Here is a 24,381-nt window from a genome sequence, read left to right on the forward strand (position 1 = left end):
CTACCGTCACCACATTGCTACTAAAGACAATCCTGCAGATGGAGCTTCTAGAGGGCTAACTGGTCCTGATTTCCTATGGAAGAAGGAAATTCTAGATGACGAGACCAAAGATGAAAGTGAAATTCTTCCCAATAGTCCTGAAGTGTAAAGTACTCAATACAATCTAATACAATTCAGTTTAAACTCAATTCAATTCAATTCAGTTCAATTCAAAATTTATTTCTAAATCATAAAAATCATTAACAAATACGATATATATATATATATATCATGTTCAACAGCAAAGATAAAGACAAAGAAAAGGAAGCCATCAACAAGCTTCTAATGGGTGCAGCTCCCTTAGACTGCATGTCAGTTTACATGAGAAAATATAATAAGTGAGTAAAGGAATTATATCAAAATACCACGATAAGGGAACACGCACCAAACACACAGTAAGAAATCACACACACAATCACTCGAGAAAGGGGAAGAAGCAAAGGTCCTTCATAATTAATGAAGCATCATGAAGTAGGAAATTTTGATGAAAGATATTGAAAACCCTTCAGTCTCTAACTGAGTGGCCGGCACTTTGTACACCCCTCCTAAAAATATACAAAAAAGTAAGAAATATAACACGTAAATAGGCCTCAAAACTCTAGTGGTAATTGAAGTACAGACATTTTTCCAAGTGTTATTCTCATTGCTCAGTATATTATATTTACTCCAATTTATTTGTATTCCTTTAAAAAAGAAACATTTCCCCATCTCTTTTCATCTGCTTCTATTTAAAAATACATTTTACCGGAGATGAAGAAGCTCCATCAGCAATCTCTTTGTAGAAATCATCATGAAAGTCACATCCGTCAATCATCAGGTCTGCCAAGTGAGACAGGAGACTGACAAACTTCCCCAGACAACAGGATGCTGATCGGTTATCATGTAATTTCAGGGATTTGATATGTAACTTGTGAATCTGTGGAAATACAAATATTCAATTTAATTTAATTCAAATGTATTTCTAAATGATAAGAATCATTAAAATATATCGTGTTCAACAACAAAGGTAAAGACAAAGAAAGGAGACAACAAAAAAAAAATTTAAAGAAAAAGAAGACATGATTAAATCTACTAAGAGTTTAGGATGAAAAAAAGGTGCATCCGTAAAAGCCACATTGGTTTGATGAATGGGCGCACCCTGACTGGCGCGACAGAATATAATTAACAATAAAAAGCTCAGTCAGCTGGAGAAGAGTAAAGGGATGGAGGGGGAAAGAAAGAAATCTGATGGGCAAAATGCTCACCAATTGGTTGGTTGGTTAGTTTTAGTTTCCATATAAAAAGTACAGTCTAGAAAACTTGCTTTCGTTACCACCTGTCTATAAAAACCACCTTTTGTGTTTCCCTTTGGCAGTCAGTCTAGACAGGTTTGACTTTATATACCCACATAATGAAAGATATATAAAAATCAGAGCTCTGTTTCGGAGAAAATGTATCTCCTCCAGACAGCAGGATACTGATCGGTCATCGTGTATATAAAGATAGAAAGTCTTTTGTTTTTCCCCCCTATTTTTTTAAGAGTAATAATAATAATTTCCAGTATTCATCCTTCACTTTTGAATCTGTAGAAATACAATTGAATTGCGGCGAAAGCAAGCAAGTCATGAAGCAGAGAATTGGGATAAAAGATAGTGGAAACCCCTCAGTTCGTTACTTTGTGAAACTTCATACAGCCCCCCCCCCGGCCCAAACCAACCAAACAAACAAAACATAACAAAGTAAAAAACGTAACACATCGGCATGCCTGAGAAATGTAATAGTAATCCAGGTTATCGATTACACCTTAACAACCTCAGAGTTTAACAAAACAACATTTCCCATCTATTTTGATCTGCTTCTTAATTAGTTTTGTTTTACCTGAGATGAAGAAGCTCGATAAGCAATCTCTTTGTAGAAATTATCATGAAGGAAACAAAAGTCGATCTTCAGGTCTGCAAGATGAGGCAGTAGGCTGACAAACTTCCCCAGACAACAGGATGCTGATTCGTTATCTTGTAATTTTAAGAGTCCAATAGTTAACGTGTGAATCTGGGGAAATACAAATATTCAATTAAATTCCATTAAATTCCAATTTATTTCTAAATCCTATTAACAAATACGAAATATATATCATGTTCGGGGGGGGGGGGGGGGTTAAAGAAATCTGATGAGCAAAACGCTCACTAATCGGTTGGTTAGTTAGTTTTATTTTCCATATAAAATGTACAGACCACCTGTGTCCAAAGTCCACATTTTGTGTTTCCCTTGAAAATGGTTTCTCATTGAAACGTGTACTAAAGCAGGTCAGTCGGAGTGGCGCGAGACTGTTGCAAAAGAAAACAAATCTATCTATATATATATATATATATATACAGTGCGTCCCAGAAAAAACGAAACCGAGAATTATCGATGTTTTATCATAACTTAATCACAATTATAATTGATAAATGACACATATTTGTAAAGCTTAGATCCTCTTCTTTCGTTTGATGCCACTTATATGACGCATATTTCACGCATGAGTGATTCAAATGAATTTGAAGAGAGGAAACCAAAAAATAATTTGGCGGACGGTATCTGAATTTCAAAGAGAAAATCACATGTCTAGAAAGTTAAGTTTCTGCCCTTTCATATGACACCTCAGTCAGGAAAAATGAGCTCGGAATAACAAAGTTCTGTTTGTTTAAAGTAGTGCTTGCTTTTCCATAATTTTATTAACGAATTCGTTTTCAGTGGCTGCCTGCCGTATCAACAAACGAAATTAACAAAAGACTTAACTCCGTTTCGTTGACAATCAGTCATAGATGAAAGACTTCATGCATGAATGATTGTCAACGAAACGGAGTTAAGCCTTTTGTCAATTCTGCATTTTGCTACGGCAGGCAGCCAGTGAAAACGAATTTGTTTGCTAAAATTATGAAAATGTAAGGGCTACTTTAAACAAACATAACTTTGTCGTTCCTTGCTCATTTTTCCTGATTGAGGTGTCATATGAAAGGGTAAAAACCCAATTTTGTAAAAATTTGATTTTTTTTTTCCTTTGAAATTCAGATACCGCCCGCCAAATGACTTTACGGTTTCCTCTCTTCAAATTGATTTGAATCACTCATCCGTGACATATGCATCATATGAATTACATCAAATGAAAGAGGAGGATCTAAGCTTTCCAAATATGTGTCATTTTTAGTTATAAATGTGATTAAGTTATGATAACACATCGATGATTCTCGTTTTTTTTCTTTCTGGGACGCACTGTATAGGTTTTCCCGCCCAATTTCATCAGAGTTGCATTCGAATTCATGAATAGGCGTTTAAGTTCGAACGATTTTCGTCAACTCTTTGCACCCATGGTTCATTTTCATACCTTGAGCATTCAATTTCATTTTTTATCACTCATTTTTTTTTTAATTTCATTCAATTTAGAGAGAAATCCATTTAATTTAATGCCTCGAAGTTGTCATTCAATTTCGCGCCAGCTGGGTAGACGTTCAATTTCGTCCTTAATACCAATTTCAATTTGATTTATAGGCACACACCTTCGCACTTTGAACATTCGAATTAAGTTAACATAAACAAGTTCTGTATATAGTTCTATGTAATTCTTTCCGTAATTTGTTCACGTTATATTAGTTTTTGTTCACTGTTTTTAATTATATAATTTCATTTTCATTTTTAGATTTTCATGTTTACTTTAATCATGTTTTATATATTTTCTTTCTATTCGTAATATTTATGTACTCTCCTCGAGCTGCCGCCTTAGTCAAAGTGTACAAATAAATGTATGTGTATGAAATTGGAGTTATACGAGCTCTTGCTTCAATGACGGTTTGTCAGGGGAATGAGATGTTTCAATATAAGAAGGCAAAGGTCCCATTTCAAGGTACATAAATTTTGCATAATTTAATAAAACAGATAAAGATTTCAAAGAACATAAACAGTGAAAAAAAAAAACTACCGCCCAAATGCTATAAATGATTGCCTATTCGTGAAATGTAATACCTTAACGATCATCAGGGCGGTGCAGGTGCGAATTTGAATGCATTTACGTGCATTGTTAAATTTTAACGCGCTTTTACACGTTTATGTGAGAAAATCATGAAATTGCATGCTATTACAATCAAATTAGTTAGCTTTTTGAATGTTGATCTCGGTGATCATTCATATTCGCTCGAGATTGAATGATCGCATCGTTAAATCGGATGCAACTCTGATGAAATTGGGCGGGAAAACCTATAATAGATCACATTTATAACGCGCCTTGTACATTGTTTCTAGGCGCAGAATGACCTATATATGACATGTATGACCTTTGACCATATAAAATACGGAACAATTAGGGCAGCATTGCCCAAAGTGTAGATTGTACTAAGATACATTTCGAATTGTCTATTGAAACAAAAATTATAAAAAATTGAAAGAAATCCGTCATGAAATATGACCTGCAGAGCGCACACTATACACCCACCAAAATATGAACTTTTGACCCTATAAAAGACGGAACACTGGGGGCAGCATCACCCAAAGATGTAGATGTGTAGATTATACAAAATGTGAAAGAAATCCGTTAAGGAATGATGCAGTAAGACTGCACATTAAGGTGCACACAAGTCACCTATCAGAATATGACCTTTGAACCTATAAAAGACGGAACACTAGAGGCAGCATCACCAACATCTATAGGGTTGTAGAATATACCAAGATACACCTTCGTTTCAAATTTAAACGAAATTCCTTGAGAAATGTGGCCTATAGTGCGCACACAAACCATCCACAAAAATATGGCCTTTTACCCTATAGAAGACGGAACACTGGGGGCAGCATCACCAAAAAGTATAGGTGTTGAGATTATACCGCGATACACCTCCATACAACATTTGATAGAAATCCGTCAAAGAATGTGGCAGTTAGAAGGCACACAAGAAAATGACGCGGCGGTGTAACGCTGCTGAATCCAAAGTACCCCACTGGCTGCCGGAGGATACAATAAAGAATTAATGACTAAAAGATGTTAACAATGTCTCTGATATCCTTTCTTAATGAATTATTCAATAAGCTTTGATTTTGTGTGTGACAAAAACTGACAGTGGTGTAAGAGTGTATGCAATGGTAGTTACAAATAAAGCCAGTCTTGCCCAGGTTTCTAATGACTATGAGTAGTAGTGTGCAGATGGGTAGTGGAGAAAGATTATTCTACAGTGAGAAAGTGGGTGAAATGATTGTTATGGCTAAGCTCCCAGTGCCAAACATACTTTCAACACCAACAAAAGCAACAAAAATATCACTAAAGCTCAAATAAGCCCAAATATGTAAAAATCGCAAAAGATTGGCATAAATTATCTTTTATTAATTACATACAAATAACTATTTTGTGTTAGAAAGGAAGTTTCATATGAAAAATGAGTTTCAACATTTAAAAAGTGGAGTCTGACAATTTTGTAATAATTTAGTTCTCTGTATTTTTCCAGATTTGATATTCATAAATGCTTAATTTGTGTATTCATAATTTATGCAAATTAATCTATGCATTTTCAAAAAATAAAAATAAAATGAAACCTCATAAATTTGAGATAGAGGAAACATTTATTCAATACATTTTCAAGATTCTTCACAAGTCTACAGACAAATGTGTAGAGTTTTTCTGTAAAATTCATGAAATTAGCATTTTGCATAATTAACTAGACTATAACGACAAAAATTCGCATATTAGGAAAAAAATAATTATATACTATCATTTCAAAACGTAAAAATCTACAAACATGCACATTTTCGTGTTCATCGGAAATTCGACGGCCGAGATCATAGGGGTAGGGGGGGGGGCTCCCAGCCCCCCACCCCCAGTCAGTGAGGTGCTCAAAATAGCCCAGTACAGGAAGGGTTAAAGGACATCTAATTATAAAGAGAGCACAGAGGAGAGAGAATTTAGAAACTAAAAGGAAATGGGAGAAGAAGGTAAGCAAGGAAAGGAACACTTATGGTCAAGGAAGAGATGAAAACCGAGAAAGAGAGGGAGAGAGGGGGGGGGGGGGGGTAAACATGTAAGAAAGCTGCTTCGCTGCTTCACTAACCTTTGAATCCACCTCTCGGCCATGAAGGCCTGGAAAGCATACTTCACCTGCAATCTCTACGCCATACTTATCCACATTCAACTGACGGACACATGTTCTATGGCAAAGTGCATCTATCATATTTATGTTTAATGGTCCATTACTTCTGTCAAAAGATAACCTCCTCTGTGCCTGTTGAAGAGAATTGATGCTGGTTTATCAATTTAAAAAAACACCGATGAGCTACCATAACATCACTCGCATAGTAAGGACAAAGAACTAGGGTATTGGCAATATTTTGGACATATTCCCTAATACAACAGAGCATGTTGTATATGGTAATTGAAGTAGGGCAATATTTTATGGGATTTCCACGAGATGCTAACCATACAATTTATATTTAAGCTTGCTTCCAATTAATTCGGCTTTTGACAATGAAAGATTTGTCAATATGCGTGAACATCTTTGAGGCTGGCCAAATGAATGCAGATGTCTGACAATGTATATGCTTTTAAATTTGTATTTTGAATCGGATATGAATGTATACTTGATATTTTATACATGTATACTTGATGTGCTTCCTTAGCTGCTGATGAAAGAATTTCTTTTCATACAGGCTTTGTATAGAAACATATGTGCAATTATTATATGTAGGGGACACGTGTGATATTTCTTTACAGAAAATATATTTGTTTAGTACAGAGCGAATTACGAGAGGACCTCGCAAGAACATCAATGGCATTGTCGATGTGTGTTTGGCTGATTATACATATCAAAATAACCAATAATAATATAATTTTTCTATCAGATTTTGCACAAACATTCACTTATTTGTTTGTCTCAATTTCCTGCTCTTATCAAAACCAACAGGACACCAGGGTGAACTTCTTTTTAAGTATCATATTTTCACTTTAAAAATTTCTTTAGAACTAACATAGTAAATATGATAAGAACATTTACCGTATCATGTTGAAGTGTTATTTTCATCCTGTTCTCAGCAGTTATTTGTTCAGCCATGGGGTCCAGTTCGTCATCAGTAAAACAGCTAATGATACTGTACAAAAAATATGTTCATGAAAGTAAAGTACATATTTCAACATTTTGTTTCACTGAATGTTTAAAGGAATTAAAGAATATAATACTACATGTATGTGGTATAATATATTAGAAAATTATAATAGGATTCCTTCCAAACAGGCTGAATACCAACTACTGAGGTTTTTTTTTAATATTTTCTTTAAAGACCGTCAACACTACTGGGCCAGAAGGGATTAGACCACCCAGCCAGGTCACTGACAGGTGGCTATCTCATCAACTCAGCTCTCAACTAACATAAGGGGAAAAAAGGATCATGGGGACCAACCCCGCCCCCCCCCCCCACTCCTAGAACGGACGGACCCCATGCGTGTTACCACAATGTCCTTTAGTAACAAAAGAAAAAGGTCGACCCGTATTGACTTTAAACACCGGACTATTGCTGAAAAGGGGGGGGGGGGGTGCTCAAAAAGGCTCGTATAACAAAAGAAAAAGGTCGACCCGTATTGACTTTACACACCGGACTTTTGCTGAAAAGGGGGGGGGGGTCGCTTGGAACACGCATATGCGTACCCTAAATAACACTGAGTGGGGGGGGGGGGGGGGGACCAACAGGCACCGATTGGGGAAGTTGTCTATACACAGTGCGTCTCAGAAAAAAACGAAACCAAGAATCATCGATGTTTTATCATAACTTAATCACAATTATAATTGATAAATGACACATATTTGAAAAGCTTAGATCCTCCTCTTTCGTTGACGATCAGCCATGCGCAGAGAAGATGAAAGACCTGATGCATGGCTGATCTTCAACAAAACGGAGTTAAGTCTTTTGTCAACATTGTTTGTTGCTACGGCAGGCAGCCAGTGAAAACGAACTCGTTTGATCAAATTATGGAAATGCAAGCATTTTTTTAAACACACAGAACTTTGTTATTCCTGGTTCATTTTTCCTGATTGAGGTGTCATATGAAAGGGCAGAAATTGAACTTTCTAGAAATGTGATTTTCTCCTTGAAATTCAGATACCGCCCGCCAAATGACTTTTTTGTTTCCTCTCTTCGAATTGCGTTTAATCCCTCATGCGTGACATATGCATCATATGAGTTGCATCAAATGAAAGAGGAGGATCTAAGCTTTCTAAATATGTGTCATTTATTAATTATAATTGTGATTAAGCTATGATAAAACATCGATAGTTCTCGGTTTCGTTTTTTCTGGGACGCACTGTAGAGGGAGCAAGTAGCTACAAGTAGGACAATGGGGCTTTAATAATGATTTTTTTTTTTTTTTTTTTTTTTTTTAGTTTCAAGCAGTTCAGAAATTGGTCGAATAGTCTTTACTATCAAAATAAAATTAATGTACCTTATTTATATATTCATGCCCATGCATGCTCATTCAAGTGTTGACCATCGTTTAAGTCATATTATCATGTTTATTATTATCATTATCATCATCATTGTTAACATCATTATCATAATCATTGTTATTATTATTAAAATTATTATTACTATTATATTCATTATTATCATTGGAAATAGTGAGATTTCTGCAAATATGGCCCTGAACATACCTTATTGATTTCAAATGCAGGTGGTTCTTTAGATGACATAGTATTGCTTCACTGCGTATGTTGCCCATTACCAGCTCTCGGAAGGTCAGACAGGTGAGTTGGGGGAACGAACTGGAGAAAAGTTGCCCAAGTGAAGTAGGTTCTCCAATGAGAGGAACTAGATATCTGCCTTTCTCACCACGCTCAATAGACAACACTGCTAGGCTGGAATGTGCCAACAGTTCAACATCTCCCGCTGAGACAGTATTATGGACAGTGGTAAAAGTCAATTGTGTCAAGCTCGGGAATAGGTCCCTAACGGTCACATTAATGTCACCATTATTAAACCTCTGTAGACCATTGAAGAATTGATTATCTACACCCAGCTCTTTGATTGAGGATTTACCTCCCTGTGTGCAAAATGACAATGAAGTAGAGTAGTATCAATATTAAATCTTTTCGTATAATATTAGACTCAAGTTATGATTTGTACATTTTCCACCTTAACAAATTATAGTCATGTTTTATAATGCCATACAGACAGTTATTCCCATTATAATGAAAAGGAAAAAGAATTCTAAACACAATTTTTTCTTGATGAAGCAGATCTGTTTTCCCCAAAAAAATGTAGATATCTTACGGCCCATTTCAGTTGTGTTTTTATCATAGTTGCTCAAAGAAAACATACTCTTAAATGCTCTTCCTGTTTTTACCCCGAGTAGTCACCATTTTATGATATTTATTTTAAAAACCCTATTGGGTAAAAATGGGACTGCAAACATTTTGGGGTCGATTTTTTCAAAGAGGAAGTCCACCCTGATATTAAAGCTGGTTTAAATACAGGCAAAAAAAATGAGAGAAACAGGCCATTGAAAGTTTGGGCAAATTCCGATTAAAGGCAAAGCCTAGCATTCCCTCGCCGGGTTCAAATGGCCGGCTACATTTAGCAATGTTTGCATATTTAATGAGCTGTGACCTTTGACGTACAAACTTAAAACATTACTTACATGGGAACGGACATTTGGGGGTCAATTTTTTTCAAAGGGGAAGTCCACCCTGATATTTAAGTTATCGGTTTTAATATAGGCAGAAAAATGAGAGAAACGGGCCATTGAAAGTTTAGGCAAATTCTGATTAAAGCCAAAGCGTAGCATCTCCTCGCCGAGTACAAATGGCCTATATTTAGCAATTTTTGCATATTTAATGAGCTTTGACCTTTGACGTACAAACTTAACAACATTACTTATGTTATTAAATGAAAACCACATTTTCGCATATATATTCAGGAATTTTACGCATATTAATTAGCTATGACCTTTAACCTACATACTCCGAAATCGAACTTAGGCTGTATTTTGATACCATCAACCTCTTCACATCAAATTTCATTAAAATCCGTCAAACATTACTAAACGTATCGAACGGAAACCAGATTTGTTACGAACGGACGGAAGGAAGCATTACCACTTCGTCGGCGAGGGGAGAATAAGAAAGTTATGAATTTTGAAGTTGGGATCAATATCAAACACAAATTGGCAACTCTGTGACGTAGTTTGCAAGCTACCTCGTCGCCAAACTTATGTGCAAGGAGAGCTCTCACGCCGTACGGATTCGCGTCGCAAGCTAGTATCAGCTGTAATATAAGTCGAAATTGATTCCTCCGGGTTTCTAGCACGACTGTTGAACTTAAACCTTTGCACAATCACGGGGGGCTTTGGATCCCGATGGTCAGTGACAGTCATTAATTTAACAAGTTCTTGAAATTCAACTTCCCCAGGCTTTCTTGATGTTGCCAGACTGGACATCAACTTTTAGGTTGAGGCTCGATCCACATACACTAAGTAAGATGGATCTCTTTCTTCCCTAATCCACGATGCTGTTGGCGTCGAAGTAAATAATAATAATAAAATCGTTACTTATAAAGCGCTTACCACTGAAGTCTCTAAGCGCTTTAACACACTAAATACACTGATAAACAATTACATATTAAACAAAACTAAAAAAGTGCAAATAAACCTACAAATTACAATACAAAATGGAATACACATCAAAGTGAGAACGAAAAAAAAGACAACAAATTAGTGCGCACTCCCCCCCCCCCTCCCCACTGAGCGAATTTGCGCCCCCCCCCCCCTGGATCCACCACTGGAGAAGATGACCATAAATTGCGTGAGGGTTTGTTTTCCTGTATTAATTTTTGCAGATAAATTGGTGCCAATTCATGAATGCATTTATAAGTTAAAACTAAGATTTTGTACATGATGCGGTACGTCACCGGCAACCAATGCAATTTGCGAAGTACTGGAGTGATGTGTTCACAAAAACGTGTGCGTGTTACAAGCCTGGCAGCAGAGTTTTGGATTTTCTGGAGTTTTGCAATGTGCGAGTCCGGAAGGCCATAAAGAATGCTATTGCATTGATCAAGACGGCATGTAATAGATGCATGTATAAGCATTTCGGTACATTTTTTATCAAGACAATTTATAATACGATTCATCTTGTACAAAGCATATGAAGCTGAGCGACAAATATTTTTTATATAATCATCCATCCTAAGATCATTTTCAAAGATGACACCAAGGTTACGTGCACTTTTGACAGGTTGAATCGGAACATTAGCAATTTCGACAGATGGTAAATGGGAGGTCTTTCTGAATCGAGATGTAACATGACTGTATAACCTCAGTTTTTATCCTCATTTAACTTCAAATCATTAGCAGTGGACCAAGCTTTGATATCATTTATACATCTTTCAAGTTTAGTAATAACAGAATGGTCGGAATCACGTTTCAAAACAACATAAACTTGGGTGTCATCTGCATATATCATTCGGCCTAAACCATGCGTTCAATAATATCTTCATGTAGTGCAGTGTACAGAGTAAATGATAAAGGGCCGATGACGGATCCCTGAGGAACACCTTCAAGTGGTTCATGAGGTTTGGATAAAGAGTCATCACATAATGACAATAGATTGAGAACGATTCATAAAATATGTTTTAAACCAATTCAAGGTAGTACCTGATACACCATATATATTACGTAAGCGATCAAGAAAAACATCATGACTGATAGTATCGAAAGCCGCAGAATAGTCTAAAATTATTAAAACAGCTTCATCACCTTGGTCCACAGCTAACGACAATCATTATATACACGTAAAAGAGCAGTTTCAACGCTATGACAAGATCTATAAGCAGATTGCATTTGACTACACAGATTTTTTGATGATAGATAGCCCTGAATTTGAGAAGCACAAGCACGTTCAATTGTTTTAGCAAAAAATTTAAGCTTTGCAACAGGCCGATAGTTTTTTTCAAAATTTCACAATCCAAATTTGGTTTCTTCAAAAGAGCAGTGCTTTGTGCCGATTTCAAAACATCGGGAAATTGACCACTTTGAATACGGTAGACATCTTAATAATTTTGGTAATGACTGGTAAAAGCTCATCTAAACATTTCTTAAGCAGCAGCCATGTCGGCATTGGATCGAGACTACATGAAGTTGATGGAGATTTCATTATTATAACTCTGACAGTATCCTCTGATACTGGTGAAAATTTAGGAAATGAAGAATTGCATGAATCAAGCATGGATATGGAAACATCCGTTTTTGATGAAGTAGTGCCCCATACGTACAATGTACTAGGACCAACTCCCTTCATCCTCCCGAAATTCACTAATTGTTCCGAAAGTAGCCAATCCTGGGTACCAGAGCTTTTCCAGACAGTAGAATAAAACACTAAGTTTATCCTCGTCGCCAAACTTATGGTTTTCTTTTTTGCTGAAACGAAAACATGCACGGGGAAAGACTTTCATTTAACATCGAGGTGCAGTTGGAGGCGCCGATTTGTGTGTTTTTTTTTTTTTTTGGTGTACCGGTGTAAAAGACGCACCCCCGACTTTAATTTTTTTCGGTGGCAAAAAAGTGCGCCTTATACACGGAGATTTACGGTATATAAGTCGAAATTGATTCTTCGGGCTTTCTAGCACGACCTTGAATCTTTGCACTACGCTCTTACACCAAACATTTAGTTGATATTATTGGGGAATGTAAAGTCCCTGTTTGCTATGGAAACCATATGGAACGCTTGAATCTAATCGTGGCGAGATGGTCGGGCCAAATCTCATGGGATGAGATTGGCTATACGTCATTAAGTTGAACTGGAAAGAAATCAACTTGGTCAGAGTCGACAATATAGTCTCGAGTTTGTTCGCATATTACAAGGAGTTGTTCGCACCAGAACTCGGGAAGTTGAAAGGTGTGGAAGCCCTGGATATCGACGAAGGAGCTTCGCCGAGATTCTTAAAGGCCCGACCATGCAGTGTCATTCCAACTTCGAAAAAGGCTTGATCAAAAGAACTGGGTGGCTCCAATAGTTCCTGTAGTAAATGAAGACGGATCAATCCGCATTTGTCGGGACTACAAAACCTTGATAAATTCAGCCACAAGTTCCAACACTTACTCAAGTAGAGGAGCTGTTTGCAAGGTTGCAAATGGGAAGCAATTCTCAAAACTGGACCTCCCGCATACATATCAACAATTGGTCCTGTCTGAGAAATCGAGGGAGTTGGTGACCATCAATACCCACAGAGGACTTTTTTTGCTGCAAGCGATTGTCATCTGGCGTATTGACGGCACCCTCAGTGTTATAGCGGACTATGGAATCATATTGCTGGCTGGCATTCCAGGCGTGGCAGTCTACCTAGATGACCTGCATCACGCGAGAGTCAACGGAGAGCCTGAAGCAGGCCTTGGACGTTTTTCACATAGCAGGATTACGCTTGAAGAAGGAGAAATGTGCGTTTCCCAAGGACAAGGTGGATAATTACCTCGACCATACTATCACTGCGAATGGTTTACATCCGACGGGGGACTTTCCTCCTCCGAAAGCATGAAATTCCTCCTTCAATATTGGTACGTATGTCAGGCCTTATAAGCAATGAAGACAATAATGGATAAAGTATGCATGTTTTCTTAGAATATAATAGAATATAATTTATTGACTCATACATCTTTTTGGAGCCAAAAAAAGAAATTGTTGAAAATCTAGTTAGTTGCCTCCCCCCTCTAAAAATCGTCCTAGGGTAACGTTTTTGAACAAATAATATACATATAACTTACACTTTACAATGTCTGATAAAGACGAATTGTAATAATTTGTAATAATATTTACCGCCACTGTAGAAACTTGTGTATACATTAGGTGATAAAAGTCCTCATCCAATGTTGTACAATTAAACTCTAATCTTGATAATGAGTTTGATGTCAATATGACGTCTGCTAGGTCACGTGATACTGTCGGGCCAAATGATCTGTCTCTGAATACCAAAGTCTCCTGAAATAGACATAAACACTTCATAATTACGATCCAATCCAATCCAATCCAGGAATTTATCAAGCGCCAATATCTAGTTGCCTAATAAAATTCATATTTTGCTAAAATGATCCTGACGTGTTATACAAGCCTGGGTATATATATATACAATGTAGCGTGTGTATATTTATACACACACACACACATATATATATATATATATATATATATATGTACATACATACATGAAACCATTATTTGAATTGTCAGAACTTGTTTTATAGTTCTCTCTCCAGGCTATAGTTAGAATTCATCTACCAAGTTAATGTTATTGTAATGCTTCTATAGAAAATTACATCACCTTTTCAAAGAAGCACATTATTAATAACGTTACTTGCAACAAAATACAACTAGGTGAATGATCGACTGCACGAAATAGAAAATGATGCCTCTGCCATAGAGCGATTTTACAAACCAAAACAGAAGCAATTTAACAAATTCAAGTTTGATTGTAATCCATTGACAGGTTCTCAGAATATCGTGATTAAAAAATCTTTTTCATATACATGTATGACCCTTTGAACTTTGACCTCATGACCCTAACATCTAATCAGTTCATTGGCTCTGCAAGATGCGTACATGCATGGGCGTCAATCCTTACGGAATACCTATTGTTCAGGGGGGGGGGGGTGAACGAATAGAGCATCCCCCCCCCCTGAACAATAGGTATTACGTAAGGATTGACGCCCATGCGTACATGTCCCGAGTTTGGCGCTAATCCATCAATCGGTTCTTACGGATGGACGGACAATCAGAAAATATAATGCCGTAGCGGAGGCATAGAAATTGGTGTGTGCCAGTATGGACATACCTGGGTATTCCCTTTCAGGACCAAGCGCGGGAAAGGGTACAGTGTCTTAAATTATGAAAGCAACGGTTCCCTTACAACAATCAATAGGGACTTTTAGATTTGCACGTCGACATCTTTGACTGCAACGTGTGACGTCATTTAAGGCACTGCGCGCGTGCGTCACGTCGTCTCAGTCGGCGATCGAGAATGTTTTAACCTTGATTTTCCTAAATCTAGTACGGTACTACATGCCGCGTGCGCATAAAATATACAGTTCCTCAGGTGGACAAAGGAATACCCTTCCCTGCTATTATGTAAAAATGTGTAGAACAGGTGTCACATGCATATTTACCTGTTCTACACATTTTTACATAATAGCAGTGAAGGGATGCTCTACCACAGCAATAGGCCATTTTCGTAATGTAACCAAATTTAATGCATACGTCTTTGTGAAGTGCCTCAATACAAATTATTTCATTCACCTGGTAAGAACAATAGTATTTCAATAGACATAATCAAAACTGCATACATTAGTTGTTGCCAGGTTGGACAAATATTATGGCTTGACCTACCTAGCAACATTTGATATATGCAATTTGCATTCTGACTATTGAATTACTTTTATTCTTATCAGGTGAATGAAATAATTTGTATTGAGGCACTTTACAAAGACTTGTGCATTAAATGTGGTTACATTACGAAAGTAGTCTTTTGTTGAGGGTAGAATGAGGAACTGTATATTTTGTCCTCTTTCTTTGTCCGTCATGTTCATAACGTTATTTCCTGCATGCATGTATATCGTCGAGTGCAGTCTAAAAGATTTTTAATTGTTGTCAACATGGGCAGTTGAGTACGTTGACACGCATGATCAGTCGGCGTTCGTCGTGTTCTCGTACACTCAATATAAAAGTCCCTAATAACTGATGAAGAACAATGATATATACAACGCCTACTTAGATTCTTGCAACCTCATTGGTCAATTCCTGATCAAAAGTAGTAGTGATGAACGGCATCATTCTCCAGCAGTGCAATTCTGTTTGATCCTTTCGCACCATTGCACGCTGACGTCACTAACGATGTACAAAGTATATTGTGAGATAGGTGACGTCACCGTGCAATGGTGCGAACGGATGAAACGAAAATATGAAACGTAAAAATATACAATAAGCATGGTACGCGCATGGTTTGCTGCCTGCTTAATAATAGTGCGCGCTCACTATCGGCAATTTCATCAATAAAAACCAAACAAAATCGTTGAGATTTAGGATTAGTGCAACTTGTCTTTAAAAAAATTGTTTTAATCTTGTTAATGTCCGAGGTGTTGTATTAAGCAAATAGTGAATGGTCGTTATTCGTGCAATGGAACAATATTTTGCAATTCGGTGAAAGATGACACGCTTCATTCAACTCGGCTGCGCCTCGTTGAATAGAGCATCTCTTATCTTTCACTTACTGCAAATTGTTGTAATAGTGGTTTGTACACCGGCTACACAGTGTTCTAGATACACATACTTTTATAGGTAATTAAAGACACCGATAATCAATAATATACACATGTTGATTGCTTTGAGGGACATGATTATAATTAGTGCATAAGGTGATCTAGTCTAGAATCTGGCAGGTTCTTTATAATAATTATAAGTCTATGTTCCCTACTCTTGCTTCAAGTAGCCAAAGATGGCGTTTTAGACAAACTCGTTCGTTCGGCCCTAAGCCCAGCCTACGATTGTTTCGCCGGAGTCCTCATTCAAGGATCATGCCATCTTTGGCTTACAGTAAGAAAGTAAGTGAAGGTCGCATTGTATTGGTGTGGTGGAGATCAAAATTGAATCGGCGAGATTCTGGACTAAAGGTGGTCTCGAAAAGATACGTTGGCCAAGACGAGGTCACGTGGGCAAAGTGCAGTCAAGAGATGACAGAGGAGCAATAGATTATAAGCATGACCCCCCCCCCCCGGAAAAAAAGGATTTATTTTGTATACATATATATATATACCGCATCCCTCGTGTCAATTTTCAAAAAAGGATATATGTATTTTAACAAAATAGGCATGTCAAAATGTATTTATTTGTAGGGAAATGTACATGCATTTCTTACTGCGCGTATTCATTGTTGAATTTTGTTCATACACAAGTAGAAACTGCATGTACCAGGTCAATATTTTTCTGTTTAACGCCCAGCAATTTTAACCAATCATAGGCTTAGAATATTTGTATGCGGCATATAAATACAACTATAACAAACCATTCCATGCTGTTCCATGATGAATAAATAACCAGAAGTTGTGTGAGCAGGCATGCCTTTATCGATAGTTAGTATTCTCTCGTTTGCAAATATTCCCTGTCCTACTGCTTTCGCCGTGTCTTTGTTGTACGCTTCAAAAGTGATGTCTACAAGAAAATTCATGTCATGTCCTTTTGGATGTGCGTAACCAGAGTCATCATATACGGTTCTGGCTAAATTGGTTGTATTTAGTTGAATTTTCTTGACAATATCAAGTCCCACCTCCTTTCCCAGGGCAGCGGTGAAATACAAGAGGTAACGGAATTCTTGTGAGCTCTTCCCCAGTACTTCGCCCATCGACCTACTGTACTCTTCGCGATTCGTGTCATAAAGAGAGGCAAGATAAACAGATGCAATATATTCTTGAAATAATTTGTGAGGAAAAAAGACACTAGTGGCTATAGGCTGTGAAGCAGTCAAACTTCTTTTCCATCTGGATACATTTCGATTTTCCTGACTTAGAACTCCAATTCTGCAACATGTCTCCATGGCTTCCGTACACAAGCTGAAGTCCTCCTCATTAAAGACCAACTTCTTTTTCAGGAGTCCTGAGAAAGCAATCGATCCTATTCTTTGCAAACAAAGCTTGGCTTTTTCAATTTCCTTGTCCAGATGTGCTTTACGTAATTCTTTAGTGACCTTTGATACATAATGGTCTCTTAGATACATGATCATTTGTTCAAATAATTGAGAAAATGTCTTCAGTCTGCGTATCACTTCTCGTTTCTCACTGTCGCAATATGCCCACAAGAGACATAACATTGCTACGAAAATTGGGAAGGGTGCCATGTTCTCCTTGATTACATCGTTTACTTCAATAAACTGACTCAGTTCTGATCCCACCTTTTCATCATTCACGAAGTACTTGCTGATATATTTCGAGACATTTTCAGGACTAAATCCGTCTACTGCAATGAAAGCATACGACCTACTCAATGATTCGTTGGATTTGATCTTATCCGCCCTCCACGGTCTTGTTGTCACCAGAACTATGCATTCCTTGAATTTCTCCAACTGTAGAATCCGAGAAATATCTGAGCTTGATGTGGCTGAGATATCCCCATCATACTCATCGAGTCCATCAAGTACAATAAGTACCTTTGTAGGTTGAGACAATATATAATTATCGATCTGTCTAGGGCTTACAGCATTACTATCGGAGAGATAGTTTTTCATAATATCACCAATCGTCTGACCCTTGACAACGGTACGCAGGGGTATAACCAGAACCCAACTGAAGCGCTGAAACTCTGAAGATCCATTGACCCAATCCCATGCGATCTTCGAACAGAAGGTCGTTTTACCAACACCACCTTCACCTTCAACCAGAAGACGTTTAGGAAGTACCCCATTAATCTGTGTAGTAAGAAGATCAGCGTAATTCAGTGGCATTTTGGTTCTGCTTGTTCCCATTTCGTTCCTGAGCAGCGTTAAGTTCGTGTAAATATGCTCAAATTCAAGGATGATATTGAAATCAAGCGGGTCAGGTTTGATTTTGCACATTTGTTCGCGATAGAATGTCATCAAGTCTTCCCCACACTTGAGAACCTGTGCCTCAGTCATAATCGGATCTGAATGGAGATTAAAAACAATTATGTCAATTCAACAAAATATTTATTTCAACAGATGTTACAAATAAGAACAGAGATATTAAATGCCTAAGCGTCTAGAAAGGCAACTAATATATTTTGGTGGTGAAGTTGCAGCACATTCTGAAACACAACTTATTGGAAATTAAATGATATTAGTCGAACATGTAATTACTATTAGTCTTTGACGGTATGTTGTACACTGTTGGTCATAAAGGTGGAGTAATTATTTTTACCCAAATTTATGTAACGATTTTGAAAATTATTTATTCCTAGTAGATCTAAATAATAGTAAACATTCTCAGATTGTATTGAACAATAATTTGCGAGTATTTGTTTTGCGTGACTGCTAAAGCTGTGTTTGCTACTATGCTAATCAACTAGGGGACCTACGTCCTTAAATCATAACTGACAGTGATGGGGATCAATGCTCACAAAAGGTCATTGATAAAGCTGATCGACACGGTTTTGATCCTGGGGCCTCACAGTAACGAGTCCATAGCTTAGCCACTTAATCATGACTGTACGCAGCGGGGGCTAGGGTAAGAAAATGCAAAAAAAATATCAATAATTCATTGCACTTTCCCCCGGTCCCCAACAGGAAATAATCCTCCCTAGGGCCATGCACTATGGTTCAAAGCATGGCCACACAGAGGATTTTGTCCTGTCGGGGATCGGGGGAAAATGCAATGAATTATTGGTAATTCATTTGCATTTTCTTTCTTCTTTTTTTTAAATATTTATTCTTCATTTATTCTTCAATACAATTTGAGAATGTATACTATATTATCTACATCTATTAGGAATAAATCATTGTCAAGATCGTTCCATAAATTGGGGTAAAAAAAATTATTCCACCATTATGACCAACAGTATAGATGTATTACAAATACATGACTTACATAACTGTGATGGATGCTCTCAATAGTAACCGATACACAACGCAACAAAATAAATTTTATATTTGTCCCGTAATATAAACAAAGTGCCCACTTTAAAGAGAAAGTCTACTCTAACCTAATTTCATTCTTGATATGAACAGAGAACGAGAATACAGAGTATCTTAACTAATTTTCACATTGAAATGTATAATACTTATCTAAACCGAGCGTACCTTGTTCAGGAACTACTTTGAAATTCAGTATAGCTGCAATTATTTTAATAATTTTATATTGTTAAGACACGATAGTCCCCTATGAACGAATATGATCTTTCGTGTCAAATTTTGGATGTACACTTACCAGACGGTGAGGTTCCAGATGTAAGATATCCACCTTAAGAATTGAAAATAAATTACATAGATAAAAGAATGATTAATGTTTTGTTAATTAATGTTTTAAAAATGTCCACATACCATATTCAAAGTAGTTTAATTTTCTGGCAGTGTGGAGACGGGGGGGGGGGGGGGGGGCGTCGTGCAAACATGTAAGTCTGAACATTGTGTAAATAATAAGCAAATATGGGAGGACTTCTGAACCTTTCACTTTTCTTCGCATCGCACACAAAGGAAAGTAGTTAGTTTTAAGTGGATAAGATTTGCTCGCCTAAGCAATTATTTTCTCGGCTGATAATACTTCTCCTTGATACGTTTTTTTCATAAATTGTGTTTTTTATGCGAATAAAATCATTCACGCTTTCGTATCTATTTCTCACTGTCCGTTGTATGGATATCACAATGTTTATCGTTATCATGTACCTCTGTGATTACGCATGAAATGACGACATTCATGTAACAGAAAAGACATTACAAGTACAATGGCAAAGTTACCTTCCAATAATTTTGTCTGAAGCGCACCCATATCAGCATTTTGAAGAATTTCTCCAAGAAGTGCTTTACAATCGGTGCCATCTCTCTGCTTGACTTTCCATCCGTTGAACAATTCGATCAAAGCTTCTTTGAAGTCCAAGTGATTTTTGGTCAGTACATTTTTGCTCAGCGCTGAGCTGACACCAAGACCATTGCATAGTTTATAGTAGCAGTCGCCTGGAACTACTTCAGCAAGCCGTATGAGTTCAATCTCCTGCAGTACACTATCTATTGGTCTGAAGAAGAAGAAGAGGGAAAAGGAATGATAAGTAGATTAAAAGCAATGTTTTCAAAAAAAATAAACTCTTTCATTTTTTTTGCTCATGAAAAAGAGGTAACAAATTCCTTTCATTTCCAAACAAAAAGAACCAAAAGACATTACATGTTGGCATGTACAGGACATTGTTGTTAATCCGTTTGAACAAACTTACAATAAATTAATGTAAAACATGACTTGGACCATAAAGAAGGAACAAATACGTTTAAAAATCCCATAATTTACAAGAAATTGATTAATTCACTTTTTTTTTTTTTAAAGCACCTGAACAAAACAAGACAAGGAAAAAGACTGTTTGCACATGCAGAGGCCAACATGGAAACCAAAGGCTTGTAGGTTGAAGGCACCTGGGCAGAAGAGCAAACTCGTTTACACACGCTCATATTCACGCGCACATATTCACCTCATGCACACGCATACCAGTCCAGTTATATACATCTATTAATAGTTCCGACAAGAGGGAGTGTTGAAATATGTTCTCATAGAGTTCACAAAATCATATAGAATGCACACGGGAGGAGCTTTCTTTTATTTTCACAAGTGCTTTTGATTCATTCTCGTCATCACTTCACATCATGAGAAAAAATCGAAAGCACTTGTGAAGTTAAAACCATGCTCCTCTTTTTTAAATCCTATATGATGTTGTGAACTGTATATTTTTTAGTATGTAAATAAACATACATATATAAATATATAATATGGTTGCATATTTGTATGCATGAGTGTACATCGTGTGTGCTAATTCATTTAGATTAAATTGTATTACCCGTGAAGAGGACCCGGGTTGAGCTCCACATCCCCAGCTTTAACAAGCAGTAACTCAGTCAGGTACGGCTGCTGTGATAACATCACATCAACTGTTCCTTTCAAGCTTTCCGTTTTTTGGCATGATGGTCTTGATGATATGATTGCCATCTCCTGCAAATTAAAAGATACTTCAATTGGTCCAATTATATATGAAAAATAAAGTGTACAGGGCATGGGTTAATTATGAACGTTGCATGGCCAAATAAAATAGAGCAATTGTTGAGGTGCATACAATGTCATGATTTCGATTTACTTTTACATATATCTGCACATTGATTGTTTTTCCCCAATGTCAGTTCAATAAGAATAAAAAAGAATATTTAAAAAAAGTAAACACAAACGATCAGCAAGCCTGCTTACCTTTCCATGTTGTACGGCATCACTGTCTAAGCCAGATGTAGCCGAAATTTGTTTGTCCCCAGTAAGTGACGTATTGGTGTAGGAATGTCCTGGTCTAGGTGGCTCATTGGTGTAGGAATCTCTTGGTGTTAGTAACTCCTGGATGTAGGAGTCTCCTGGTGCAATTGACAAATTGGTGTGAACATCTCTTGTTGTCAATAACTCTCGGATGTAAGATTCTCTAGGTGTAAGTAAGTCCTGGATGTAGGAGTCTCCTGGTGTAAGTGGTTTATTGGTGTAGGAATCTCTTGGTGTAATTAGCTCGTGGATGTACATGTAGGAGTCTCCTGGATTAAGTGACGTATTGGTGAAGGAATGTCTCTGTGTAAGTGACTCATTGGTATAGGAATCTCTTGCTAGTAACTCCTGGATGTAGGAGTCTCCTGGTGTAGGTAGCTCATTAGCGTATGAATCTGTTCGCGTCAGTAACTCGATAGTATGGGCATCTATTTGTGTGAATAACTCATGGATGTAGGAGTCCCCCGGTGTAAGTGACTCACTTGTGTAGGAATCTCTTGAAGTAAAAGTTTCTTGGATGTGAGAATCTCTAAATGTAAGTGACTTCTGGATGTAGGAATCTCTAGGTGTAAGTGACTCCTGGATGTAGGAATCTCTAGGTGTTAGTAACTCCTGGGTGCAAGAATCTCTAGGTGTTAGTAACTCCTGGATGCAAGCATCTCTAGGTGTTAGTAACTCTTGGATGTAGGAATCTCTAGGTGTAAGTAATTCCTGGGTGCAAGAATCTCTAGGTGTTAGTAACTCCTGGATGCAAGAATCTCTAGGTGTAAGTAACTCTTGTATGTAGGAATTTCTAGGTGTAAGTAACTTCCGGGTGCAAGAATCTCTAGGTATTAGTAACTCCTGGATGCAAGAATCTCTTGGTGTAAGTAACCTGTTGGTGCAATAGTATTTTGGCTGCAGTATTTCAATGATGACGGAGTCTCGTGGTGTAAGTAACTCTTTGATGTCAGAATCAGATAGAATATCATCTTTACAAGCATCAGAATGTATAATTAACTCCCTGATGTTTGAAAAGTTCGGTGTAAGCATGGTAAGATCTTCAATGTGAGAGTCACATGCAATATGTTGGTCCTTTCTACAAGAGTTTGTTACAGAGAGCAGATGTCTAATGTTTGAATCATTTGGTGTCAGCAATTGTTTAATACATGTATCAGAAGGGCCAAGTTTCTCCTTGATATGAGAATCACTTGCCGTTAATAAATCATGTATGCACTGATCACACGAAGTTAGTAAAACCATGATATCTGATGAGTTTCCTGACGATCGAATGTTTGAGGTTTTATGAGGACATCCCTTGTGATTAGGGTCATCTTGTCTGCTTTTGTCATCTTCGGACTCCTCTCCAGAATCACCCATTTTCGCTTCAAGTCTCTCGCAAAGAACCTTTAGTCTCTGAATCCTTTGCAATCTTTCTCTCCTTGGTGTCAGCAATTGTTTAATACATGTATCAGAAGGGGTGAGTATCTCCTTGATATGAGAATCACTTGCCGTTAATAAATCCTGTATGCACTGATCACATGAAGTCAGTAAATTCTTGATATCTGATGAGTTTCCTGACGACCGAATGTTCGAAGTTTTATGAGGACATCCCTTAGAATCAGGGTCATCTTGTCTGCTTTTGTCATCTTCGGAATCCTCTCCAGAATCACCAATTTTCGCTTCAAGTCTCTCGCAAAGAACCTTTAGTCTTCGAATCCTTTCTTTCAGCAATCTTTCTCTCCTCTCCTTAACCTCATACTCCTTAATCCAATGAACAAATGTTCCGATTCGGACCCTCCATTCACTTAGTGATACAGGCATCTTGGCGAATCAATTGACTCGGTCACAGGAACAAGCCACGATCTGGAAGAATAATGGAGGGGGGGGGGGGGGGGGCTATATTAATTAATTAAACATAGCATTGGTAAAGTCCACACTTGTCTTATACAATAACACATTTATGGGAAAATGTCAGCTGAAAAGCGTAGCTATATAAATGACAAGAAAAAGAGAATAGTCACTCTGAATTGCATCCATTGTTTTATTTTTTAAACTACCTGGTATGTTTTGTTTCTCATAAGCAATGACTGGAAAATAAAATTATAGTAGTAGAAGTAGTATGAGAAGAAGTTATAGTAGTAGTAATAGTAGGTGTAACTAGTTGCTTGCATTGCTGTTTGCATGGTGTATATTTAAGGCTGCCTCCAAGCCTCCTTGGGGGCATATACCCCATTTGAACAACTTTAGATCTCCGTTTCCTGCAGATGATTCCTACAAACATGGGATATAATCCAGCCATGGGCTTTCAAGAAGAGGTAGAAAATGTAAACCAGTGGACATTTTTGTTAGGAGTGCTATTCCAAAACCCCCTACCCATGGAAGAGTCAGTAACACTTCCGAACCAT

The 24,381-nt window shown here is 37.3% G+C and overlaps 1 protein-coding gene across 1 annotated transcript; it reads right to left on the reverse strand.

Annotated features, from left to right (window-relative positions):
• Positions 1-763: 763 nt before the first annotated feature.
• LOC105438386 lies at positions 764-23,797 on the reverse strand. The gene is made up of 10 exons (XM_030988896.1): positions 21,938-23,797; positions 21,537-21,688; positions 20,455-20,729; positions 19,928-19,960; positions 17,059-18,668; positions 13,824-13,985; positions 8,670-9,058; positions 7,023-7,116; positions 6,084-6,254; positions 764-955 (listed from the first exon to the last, which is right to left on the reverse strand). Exons 1-10 carry the CDS (start codon positions 23,795-23,797, stop codon positions 764-766), a joined length of 4,938 nt encoding a protein of 1,645 aa, XP_030844756.1.
• Between the last annotated feature and the right edge of the window lie 584 nt (positions 23,798-24,381).

This window comes from Strongylocentrotus purpuratus, unplaced genomic scaffold (assembly GCF_000002235.5).
Source record: "Strongylocentrotus purpuratus isolate Spur 01 unplaced genomic scaffold, Spur_5.0 spur5_scaffold_18, whole genome shotgun sequence".
Classification (NCBI taxonomy): Eukaryota; Metazoa; Echinodermata; class Echinoidea; order Camarodonta; family Strongylocentrotidae; genus Strongylocentrotus; species Strongylocentrotus purpuratus.